This window comes from Salvelinus namaycush, chromosome 4 (genome assembly GCF_016432855.1).
Source record: "Salvelinus namaycush isolate Seneca chromosome 4, SaNama_1.0, whole genome shotgun sequence".
Lineage (NCBI taxonomy): Eukaryota > Metazoa > Chordata > Actinopteri > Salmoniformes > Salmonidae > Salvelinus > Salvelinus namaycush.
In genome coordinates, this window is record NC_052310.1 from 64,163,562 (window position 1) to 64,175,563 (window position 12,002).

Genomic DNA, 12,002 nt, shown 5'->3' on the forward strand with positions numbered 1-12,002 from the left:
ATTCTAGATCCGGAGCGGTTCCTATTAACATTGAGACAACATACTTGTATTGCCAAAACAAACACTACAATGCAGGAGTAGCAGAAAATCTCTTAATTCACTCCCCTATCATATCTGAGAGTATGAGCGATTGAATTGGGAGGGGGGGGTAGGAAGTCTGGGGGAGCAGATAGCTGACTAGTGGTGGCTATTCAGCAGCCTGATGGTCTGGGGGTAGAAGCTATTGGCCAGTATAACAGTTTTTGCTCCTCTACTGCCTGCGTCTGAGTGATGGAAGCAGGCAGTGTGCACCCAATGGTGTGTTCGGGCTGAGCGTACCACCCTCTGCAGAGCCTTGCAGTCTGCGGCGGGGGAGTTGCAGTATCAGGCGGTGATGCAGCCCGACCGTATGCTCTCGATGGTGCTCATGTAGAACACTGTGAGGGCCCTCGGGGACAGGCACGACAGTCGCTGAAGTCCACAATCAGCTCCTTTGTTTTGCTGACATTGAGGGAGAGGTTGTTTACCTGGCACCACACCGTCAGAGTGCCTACCTCCTCTGCGAACTTGATTATGGAGTTGGAACAATGTGAGGCCACGCAGTCGAGGGTATACAGGGAGTACAGGAGGGGACTAAGGACACACCCTTGTGGGGTCCCCGTATTGAAGATCAGTGTGGAGGAGATCATTTTGCCTACCTTCACCACCTGGGGACCGCCTGTCAGAAAGTCCAGGACCCAGTTGCATAAGGAGGAGTTCAGTCCCAGGGCCAGAGCTTTGTGGTGAGCTTAGAGGGCACTACGGTATTGAAGGCCGAGCTGTAGATAATGAACATTCCATTTGTCCAGGTGGGTGAGGGCAGTGTGCAGTGTGATGGCGATTGCAATGGGCGGTAGTTGAATTGGAGAGGGTCGAGTGTGTCGGCTTAGGAGGAGGTGATGTAGTCTTTGACTAGCCTCTCGAGGTACTTCACGATGACGGAAGTGACAGAAGTGAGTACTACGGTTGGTAATCATTCAGTTCAGTTACTTTCCCTTTCTTGGGCATGGGGATGATACTGGTGGGGATAACGCCCTGAGCTAAAGAGAAAATGTCAGAAAACACAACAGCTTGCTGGTCTGCACATGCTCTGAGGGCGCGGCTAGGGATGCCGTCTGGACCGGCAGCCTTGTGAGGGTTAACACGCTTGAATGACTTACATGCGTCCTCCGTGGAGACCGTAGGCATGTATCCCTCGTTGTCCTCAGGGGATCTCCTCGGCAGCTCAGAGTTGTTATGCTCGAAGCGTGAGAAAAAGGTGTTTAGCTCATCTGGTAGGGCGGCGTTGGTGTCTGCGACGTGACTGGCTTTCTTGTTGTCATCCGTGATGAGTAGAAGCCCCTGCCACATACAACTCGTGTCTGACACAATGGCTAGCAGGCATAAGTAGGGCAGAGAGGAGAGGATCAAACCTCCGTCTTCATTCCAGCACTCGCTAGTTGTGACCAGTAGCCCATGTATTTTAAGGGTAGGCTGGTTGGCGGGTAGTTGGTGAGGCTGAAATACTACTGGACCACCCCCGTAAGTAGGGCAGAAAGGGGGAGGGAAACAGAGGAGGAACAAACCCTCAGTCTTCATTCCAGCACTCTTTCATTTCCCCCATATCATATAATATAATCATCATATCCATAATCATCTCTGCCACAGTTTACAGTGTGCCTTCGCAGTCAGACACTCTAACCAGGCTGAGAATACCAGCGGGTAGCACTGAAACATGAGAGGTGTTATTACTGTGGAGAGGTTTCAGCTTGTAGCCTTCTGCAGCCTTCTGCAGCCATCACCCCTGTACCTCTTCCCGCTCTTAGTCTGGACATGGTAGTTTGGGGTTGTGACATGAAACTGAGAAGTGTACTTAGTGTACTTCAGCCCTAGAGGAAGTGTACTTAGTGTACTTCAGCCCTAGAGGAAGTGTACTTAGTGTACTTCAGCCCTAGAGGAAGTGTACTTAGTGTACTTCAGCCCCAGAGGAAGTGTACTTAGTGTACTTCAGCCTTAGAGGAAGTGTACTTAGTGTACTTCAGCCCTAGAGGAAGTGTACTTAGTGTACTTCAGCCTTAGAGGAAGTGTACTTAGTGTACTTCAGCCCTAGAGGAAGTGTACTTAGTGTACTTCAGCCCGAGAGGAAGTGTACTTAGTGTACTTCAGCCCTAGAGGAAGTGTACTTAGTGTACTTCAGCCCTAGAGGAAGTGTACTTAGTGTACTTCAGCCCTAGAGGAAGTGTACTTAGTGTACTTCAGCCCCAGAGGAAGTGTACTTAGTGTACTTCAGCCCTAGAGGAAGTGTACTTAGTGTACTTCAGCCCTAGAGGAAGTGTACTTAGTGTACTTCAGCCCTAGAGGAAGTGTACTTAGTGTACTTCAGCCCTAGAGGAAGTGTACTTAGTGTACTTCAGCCCTAGAGGAAGTGTACTTAGTGTACTTCAGCCCTAGAGGAAGTGTACTTCGTGTACTTCAGCCCTAGAGGAAGTGTACTTAGTGTACTTCAGCCCCAGAGGAAGTGTACTTCGTGTACTTCAGCCCTAGAGGAAGTGTACTTAGTGTACTTCAGCCCTAGAGGAAGTGTACTTAGTGTACTTCAGCCCTAGATGAAGTGTACTTAGTGTACTTCAGCCCTAGAGGAAGTGTACTTAGTGTACTTCAGCCCTAGAGGAAGTGTACTTAGTGTACTTCAGCCCTAGAGGAAGTGTACTTCGTGTACTTCAGCCCTAGAGGAAGTGTACTTAGTGTACTTCAGCCCTAGAGGAAGTGTACTTAGTGTACTTCAGCCCCAGAGGAAGTGTACTTAGTGTACTTCAGCCCTAGAGGAAGTGTACTTAGTGTACTTCAGCCCTAGAGGAAGTGTACTTAGTGTACTTCAGCCCTAGAGGAAGTGTACTTAGTGTACTTCAGCCCTAGAGGAAGTGTACTTAGTGTACTTCAGCCCTAGAGGAAGTGTACTTAGTGTACTTCAGCCCTAGAGGAAGTGTACTTAGTGTACTTCAGCCCTATAGAGCAGCGTATATACTTACATCCTGCGCAGCTTCTTGTATGGAGAGAAGGTTCCAGGAGGAACTGACTTGATCCCATTCTGCTCCAGACGACTAGAGAGGAAAGGGGGAAAGATGGGGGAAAGAGGGGTATAGATACCATCAGGTCATAAACCAACAACAGAGTCCACTATAGAAACAAAGCAGAGTAGTCATACATCACTGCCGACACATGGTAATTGGTCAGCTGTTGCCAACTATCTTAATCCCTGCTGTGTGTATGTGTGTGTGTGTCTCTGTGTGCGTGCACGTGCATCTGCGTGTGTCTTTCCCTCCCCTGGTTCATTAATATAGATCTCTTCCTGTCCTGTGTGTGAGTCATAACATCTCCTCTGGAAAAATAAACAGGTCTGGAGGAGAGAGGACCAGGGAGAGACATGGAGGAGAGAGGACCAGGGAGAGACATGGAGGAGAGAGGACCAGGGAGAGACATGGAGGAGAGAGGAACATGGAGAGACATGGAGGAGAGAGGAACAGGGAGAGACATGGAGGAGAGAGGAACAGGGAGAGACATGGAGGAGAGAGGACCAGGGAGAGACATGGAGGAGAGAGGACCAGGGAGAGACATGGAGGAGAGAGGCACAGGGTGAGACATGGAGGAGAGAGGAACAGGGAGAGACATGGAGGAGAGAGGAACAGGGAGAGACATGGAGGAGAGAGGAACATGGAGAGACATGGAGGAGAGAGGAACAGGGAGAGACATGGAGGAGAGAGGAACAGGGAGAGACATGGAGGAGAGAGGACCAGGGAGAGACATGGAGGAGAGAGGACCAGGGAGAGACATGGAGGAGAGAGGCACAGGGAGAGACATGGAGGAGAGAGGACCAGGGAGAGACATGGAGGAGAGAGGCACAGGGAGAGACATGGAGGAGAGAGGACCAGGGAGAGACATGGAGGAGAGAGGGCCAGGGAGAGACATGGAGGAGAGAGGAACATGGAGAGACATGGAGGAGAGAGGAACAGGGAGAGACATGGAGGAGAGAGGAACAGGGAGAGAAATGGAGGAGAGAGGACCAGGGAGAGACATGGAGGAGAGAGGAACAGGGAGAGACATGGAGGAGAGAGGAACAGGGAGAGACATGGAGGAGAGAGGAACAGGGAGAGAAATGGAGGAGAGAGGACCAGGGAGAGACATGGAGGAGAGAGGAACAGGGAGAGACATGGAGGAGAGAGGAACAGGGAGAGAAATGGAGGAGAGAGGACCAGGGAGAGACATGGAGGAGAGAGGAACAGGGAGAGACATGGAGGAGAGAGGACCAGGGAGAGACATGGTGGAGAGAGGACCAGGGAGAGACATGGAGGAGAGAGGAACATGGAGAGACATGGAGGAGAGAGGAACAGGGAGAGACATGGAGGAGAGAGGAACAGGGAGAGAAATGGAGGAGAGAGGACCAGGGAGAGACATGGAGGAGAGAGGAACAGGGAGAGACATGGAGGAGAGAGGAACAGGGAGAGACATGGAGGAGAGAGGAACAGGGAGAGAAATGGAGGAGAGAGGACCAGGGAGAGACATGGAGGAGAGAGGAACAGGGAGAGACATGGAGGAGAGAGGAACAGGGAGAGAAATGGAGGAGAGAGGACCAGGGAGAGACATGGAGGAGAGAGGACCAGGGAGAGACATGGAGGAGAGAGGACCAGGGAGAGACATGGAGGAGAGAGGAACAGGGAGAGAAATGGAGGAGAGAGGACCAGGGAGAGACATGGAGGAGAGAGGAACAGGGAGAGACATGGAGGAGAGAGGAACAGGGAGAGAAATGGAGGAGAGAGGACCAGGGAGAGACATGGAGGAGAGAGGACCAGGGAGAGACATGGAGGAGAGAGGAACAGGGAGAGACATGGAGGAGAGAGGAACAGGGAGAGACATGGAGGAGAGAGGAACAGGGAGAGAAATGGAGGAGAGAGGACCAGGGAGAGACATGGAGGAGAGAGGAACAGGGAGAGACATGGAGGAGAGAGGAACAGGGAGAGAAATGGAGGAGAGAGGACCAGGGAGAGACATGGAGGAGAGAGGAACAGGGAGAGACATGGAGGAGAGAGGACCAGGGAGAGACATGGTGGAGAGAGGACCAGGGAGAGACATGGAGGAGAGAGGAACATGGAGAGACATGGAGGAGAGAGGAACAGGGAGAGACATGGAGGAGAGAGGAACAGGGAGAGAAATGGAGGAGAGAGGACCAGGGAGAGACATGGAGGAGAGAGGAACAGGGAGAGACATGGAGGAGAGAGGAACAGGGAGAGACATGGAGGAGAGAGGAACAGGGAGAGAAATGGAGGAGAGAGGACCAGGGAGAGACATGGAGGAGAGAGGAACAGGGAGAGACATGGAGGAGAGAGAAACAGGGAGAGAAATGGAGGAGAGAGGACCAGGGAGAGACATGGAGGAGAGAGGACCAGGGAGAGACATGGAGGAGAGAGGACCAGGGAGAGACATGGAGGAGAGAGGAACAGGGAGAGAAATGGAGGAGAGAGGACCAGGGAGAGACATGGAGGAGAGAGGAACAGGGAGAGACACGGAGGAGAGAGGAACAGGGAGAGACATGGAGGAGAGAGGAACAGGGAGAGAAATGGAGGAGAGAGGACCAGGGAGAGACATGGAGGAGAGAGGAACAGGGAGAGACATGGAGGAGAGAGGAACAGGGAGAGAAATGGAGGAGAGAGGACCAGGGAGAGACATGGAGGAGAGAGGAACAGGGAGAGACATGGAGGAGAGAGGACCAGGGAGAGACATGGTGGAGAGAGGACCAGGGAGAGACATGGAGGAGAGAGGAACATGGAGAGACATGGAGGAGAGAGGAACAGGGAGAGACATGGAGGAGAGAGGAACAGGGAGAGAAATGGAGGAGAGAGGACCAGGGAGAGACATGGAGGAGAGAGGAACAGGGAGAGACATGGAGGAGAGAGGAACAGGGAGAGACATGGAGGAGAGAGGAACAGGGAGAGAAATGGAGGAGAGAGGACCAGGGAGAGACATGGAGGAGAGAGGAACAGGGAGAGACATGGAGGAGAGAGGAACAGGGAGAGAAATGGAGGAGAGAGGACCAGGGAGAGACATGGAGGAGAGAGGACCAGGGAGAGACATGGAGGAGAGAGGACCAGGGAGAGACATGGAGGAGAGAGGAACAGGGAGAGACATGGAGGAGAGAGGACCAGGGAGAGACATGGAGGAGAGAGGACCAGGGAGAGACATGGAGGAGAGAGGAACAGGGAGAGACATGGAGGAGAGAGGACCAGGGAGAGACATGGAGGAGAGAGGACCAGGGAGAGACATGGAGGAGAGAGGACCAGGGAGAGACATGGAGGAGAGAGGACCAGGGAGAGACATGGTGGAGAGAGGAACAGGGAGAGACATGGAGGAGAGAGGACCAGGGAGAGACATGGAGGAGAGAGGAACAGGGAGAGACATGGAGGAGAGAGGAACAGGGGGAGACATGGAGGAGAGAGGACCAGGGAGAGACATGGAGGAGAGAGGACCAGGGAGAGACATGGAGGAGAGAGGAACAGGGAGAGACATGGAGGAGAGAGGAACAGGGAGAGACATGGAGGAGAGAGGACCAGGGAGAGACATGGAGGAGAGAGGACCAGGGAGAGACATGGAGGAGAGAGGAACAGGGAGAGACATGGAGGAGAGAGGACCAGGGAGAGACATGGAGGAGAGAGGACCAGGGAGAGACATGGAGGAGAGAGGACCAGGGAGAGACATGGAGGAGAGAGGAACAGGGGGAGACATGGAGGAGAGAGGAACAGGGAGAGACATGGAGGAGAGAGGACCAGGGAGAGACATGGAGGAGAGAGGACCAGGGAGAGACATGGAGGAGAGAGGACCAGGGAGAGACATGGAGGAGAGAGGACCAGGGAGAGACATGGAGGAGAGAGGACCAGGGAGAGACATGGTGGAGAGAGGAACAGGGAGAGACATGGAGGAGAGAGGACCAGGGAGAGACATGGAGGAGAGAGGAACAGGGAGAGACATGGAGGAGAGAGGAACAGGGGGAGACATGGAGGAGAGAGGACCAGGGAGAGACATGGAGGAGAGAGGACCAGGGAGAGACATGGAGGAGAGAGGAACAGGGAGAGACATGGAGGAGAGAGGAACAGGGAGAGACATGGAGGAGAGAGGACCAGGGAGAGACATGGAGGAGAGAGGACCAGGGAGAGACATGGAGGAGAGAGGAACAGGGAGAGACATGGAGGAGAGAGGACCAGGGAGAGACATGGAGGAGAGAGGACCAGGGAGAGACATGGAGGAGAGAGGACCAGGGAGAGACATGGAGGAGAGAGGAACAGGGGGAGACATGGAGGAGAGAGGAACAGGGAGAGACATGGAGGAGAGAGGACCAGGGAGAGACATGGAGGAGAGAGGACCAGGGAGAGACATGGAGGAGAGAGGACCAGGGAGAGACATGGAGGAGAGAGGAACAGGCGGAGACATGGAGGAGAGAGGACCAGGGAGAGACATGGAGGAGAGAGGACCAGGGAGACACATGGAGGAGAGAGGAACAGGGAGAGACATGGAGGAGAGAGGACCAGGGAGAGACATGGAGGAGAGAGGACCAGGGAGAGACATGGAGGAGAGAGGAACATGCTGGAGACTCCAGACATCACAGATCACAAAAGTGTGTGTGGCACTGCTCTCTGTCTCTGTCTCTAACTCTCTCACTCACACACACTTCCTAACGGTGGAAACTGAGAGTCACAGATGTACTGTAATCAGTCTCAGATGTTAAGGAGAAACAGGCCTTGAAGCCAGTAAGGACTGGGCTCTGAACCCTGTTGTGTGTGTGCGTGTGTGTACACGGCTGCCAGTGTGTATGTGGTTGAGTGGTGGTGTGGCAGGGCATGCAGACAGCTGTCTCTCTCCTGTTCTGTTCCAGTCCTCTAACCCATCTAAGTCTCATTAAGCCCAGTTTTAAAAGCTGTCAACTGACCTACAGATAAACAGCCAAGGCTGGGGCAGCATGGACCTGGAGCTGTGGCTTTGTCGGGGGATGGGGCTCTGGATGTGGCCAGGGCAGGGGCTGTGGGATTGGACTGGGATAGGGCTAGAGCTGGTAAATATGAATGGGTCTAGAGAGAGGGCTGGGGAAGGGCTAGAGCTGGTAAATATGAATGGGTCTAGAGAGAGGGCTGGGGAAGGCTAGAGCTGGTAAATATGAATGGGTCTAGAGAGAGGGCTGGGGAAGGCTAGAGCTGGTAAATATGAATGGGTCTAGAGAGAGGGCTGGGGAAGGCTAGAGCTGGTACATATGAATGGGTCTAGAGAGAGGGCTGGGGAAGGGCTAGAGCTGGTACATATGAATGGGTCTAGAGAGAGGGCTGGGGAAGGGCTAGAGCTGGTACATATGAATGGGTCTAGAGAGAGGGCTGGGGAAGGGCTAGAGCTGGTAAATATGAATGGGTCTAGAGAGAGGGCTGGGGAAGGCTAGAGCTGGTAAATATGAATGGGTCTAGAGAGAGGGCTGGGGAAGGGCTAGAGCTGGTAAATATGAATGGGTCTAGAGAGAGGGCTGGGGAAGGCTAGAGCTGGTAAATATGAATGGGTCTAGAGAGAGGGCTGGGGAAGGGCTAGAGCTGGTAAATATGAATGGGTCTAGAGAGAGGGCTGGGGAAGGCTAGAGCTGGTAAATATGAATGGGTCTAGAGAGAGGGCTGGGGAAGGGCTAGAGCTGGTAAATATGAATGGGTCTAGAGAGAGGGCTGGGGAAGGCTAGAGCTGGTAAATATGAATGGGTCTAGAGAGAGGGCTGGGGAAGGGCTAGAGCTGGTAAATATGAATGGGTCTAGAGAGAGGGCTGGGGAAGGCTAGAGCTGGTAAATATGAATGGGTCTAGAGAGAGGGCTGGGGAAGGGCTAGAGCTGGTAAATATGAATGGGTCTAGAGAGAGGGCTGGGGAAGGCTAGAGCTGGTAAATATGAATGGGTCTAGAGAGAGGGCTGGGGAAGTTGGGGTTTGGGTTTTGGGACCAAATGGGTGGAGTGATAGGAATGAGGCCCACCAGTAAATCAAATCAAATCTAAATGTATTGGTCACGTACACATATTTTGTAGATGTTATCGCAGGTGTAGTGAAATGTTTATGTTCCTAGCTCCAACAGTGTTGTAATACCTAACAATACAAAACAATACACGCAAACACAAAAAATGTCATTAAGAAATTAGGAAATGTAGAAATATTAGAACAAGCAATGTCAGTGTGGAATATAAATATACAGTATATGTATATGATGGTGTGTGTATAGACATTATGGACAATATATGAATAGAAAAGGTGTACAGCAGTAGTTATATAGGATGAGCCTTGACTAGAATACAGTATATACATGTGAAGTGGGTAAAACAGTATGTAAACATTATTAAAGTGACCAGTGTTCAATGACTATGTACATAGGGAAACCGGCTAGTAACATTGATTAAAGTTCAGGGCAGGGTACAAAGCGGTGGCCGGCTAGTGGTGACTATTTAAAAGTTTGATTGACTGGAGATAGAAAACATTTTTCAGTCTCTGGTCCAAGCTTTGATGCACTCTGCCTTCTAGATGGTAGCGGGGTGAACAGGCCGTGGCTCGCCACACAGTCATGGGTGAACAGGAAGTACAATAGGGGGCTGGGCACGCAATCTTGTGGGGCCCCAGTGTTGAGGATCAGCGTAGCGGAGGAGTTGGTTCCTACCTTCACCACCTGGGGTCGGCCCGTAAGGAAGTTCAGGACCCAGTTGCACAGGGTGGGTTTCAGACCCAGGGCACCGAGCTTAGTGATGAGCTTGGAAGGAACTATGATGTTGAGCTGTAGTCGATGAACAGCATTCTTATATAGGTTTTCCTCTTGTGCAGATGGGATGGGGCAGTGTGCAGTGCGATGGTGATTGCGTCATCCGTGGATCTGTTGGGGCGGTCAGCAAATTGAAGTGGGTCTAGGGTGTCGGGAAAGGTGGAGGTGATATGATCCTTAACTAGCCTCTCAAAGCACTTCATGATGACAGAAGTGAGTGTGGCACTGTGTTTTCCTCGAGGTGGGCAAAGAAGGTGTTTAGCTTGTCCGGGATCAAGGCATCGGTGTCTGTGATGTAGCTGGTTTTCCCTTTATCATCTGTGATTGTCTGGAGTCCCTGTCACAAACGTCTCTTGTCTGAGCCATTGAATTGTGACTCCACTTTGTCTCTGTACTGACGTTTTGCCTGTTTGATTGCCTTACAGAGGGCATAGCTGGACTGTTTGTACTCGTCCATGTTCCCAGTCACCTTGACGTGGTTAAATGTGGTGGTTTGCGCTTTCAGTTTTGCGTGAATGCTGCCATCTGTCCAGGGTTTCTGGTTTGGATAGGTTCTAATCATCACCACAGGAACAACATCTTCTATGCCCTTCCTGATGAACTCAGTCAACGAGTCAGTGTATACGTCAATACTATTCTCAGAGGCAACCCAGACATTTTAATTGAACCTTTATTTTGACATGAGGGGCACTGTATACTTAAGCAAAGACAAGTCCAAATTGTCGGTCCCTAATGACTTCTTGATGTCAATACCTATTAAGGCAGCAAGAAATTATATTTCTGTGAGTTGCCAAAAAGATACCCTGACTACCATTTCCCAAGTCATGTGAAGTTGACTGATCATCCATCGAGGCAACTGGAGGCTGTATGTGGGAATAACAGTCAACTGACTGGACAAGACCAGCATGACCACCATTTCTTTCAAAGGGATCACTAACTGAGTCTGTCATAGCGCTAAGGAAGTAGTTTGATTTGGTCTGTTTGACCGAGGCAGTGATCTATTTCTCAATTGCCTAAATAGCAGCCAATCAGCTAACGAGACAGTTTGTCTAGTCTTGGCTCAGGCTTGATTTATTTTCAAGAGGAGGTCTGAGAGTACCATGAGGTAGTTCAGCTTTTGACTCTGAGTCGCTTGAGTTGGCATGTTTATCAGCCAGAGAGGTAAAAATGGATGAGAAGTGCTCTGAAATAAAATACTCTATCCCAGTCCGCGTGATCAAAACAATCTTGAAGCATAGATTCCGATCGGTCAGACTAACACTGAACAGTCCTTACAACGGGTACTTCCTGTTTACGTTTCTGACAGTACCATAGTGTTAAGCCTTACTTCAAAACACTTCCATGGATATGATCAGTTTCAGCCTTATTTCAAAACACTTCCAGGGATATTATCAGTTTCAGCCTTATTTCAAAACACTTCCAGGGATATTATCAGTTTCAGCCTTATTTCAAAACACTTCCAGGGATATGATCAGTTTCAGCCTTATTTCAAAACACTTCCAGGGATATTATCAGTTTCAGCCTTATTTCAAAACACTTCCAGGGATATTATCAGTTTCAGCCTTATTTCAAAACACTTCCAGGGATATTATCAGTTTCAGCCTTATTTCAAAACACTTCCAGGGATATTATCAGTTTCAGCCTTATTTCAAAACACTTCCAGGGATATTATCAGTTTCAGCCTTATTTCAAAACACTTCCAGGGATATTATCAGTTTCAGCCTTATTTCAAAACACTTCCAGGGATATTATCAGTTTCAGCCTTATTTCAAAACACTTCCAGGGGTATGATCAGTTTCAGCCTTATTTCAAAACACTTCCATGGATATTATCAGTTTCAGCCTTATTTCAAAAACTTCCAGGGATATTATCAGTGTTTCAGAGCCACATATTTAAAATAGTAAAAGAGCCACATGCGCATAATTTCAAGAACATTTCGAATAACAAAGCCACTCCTGTTCACAAGTCCAGCTGCATGCTGTAATAGTGCGTCTAGTTTGATAAAATATGATTTTAAACCTGGCTAGATAAGCAGAGTAGACAGCTTTAGACTGTAGAGTCTGGCTCAGAGTGTGATTGGAGTGAACAGGATAAATCCCACATACTTTTAATGCTGTTGAATTCTGTTACTGCCTGCTGACCAGAGTAGATTTACACACACACACGCCACCCACTATGGTTAGGGACTTAGGGT

The 12,002-nt window shown here is 50.4% G+C and overlaps 1 protein-coding gene across 1 annotated transcript in view; it reads right to left on the reverse strand.

Annotated features, from left to right (window-relative positions):
- slit1a (slit homolog 1a (Drosophila)) overlaps positions 1-12,002 on the reverse strand; it is a 145,032-nt gene that overhangs the window by 42,409 nt on the left and 90,621 nt on the right. Inside the window, exon 10 of the mRNA XM_038992182.1 lies at positions 3,027-3,098. Coding sequence (XP_038848110.1) covers positions 3,027-3,098 — 72 coding nt within the window. The remainder of the gene's footprint in view (positions 1-3,026; positions 3,099-12,002) is intronic.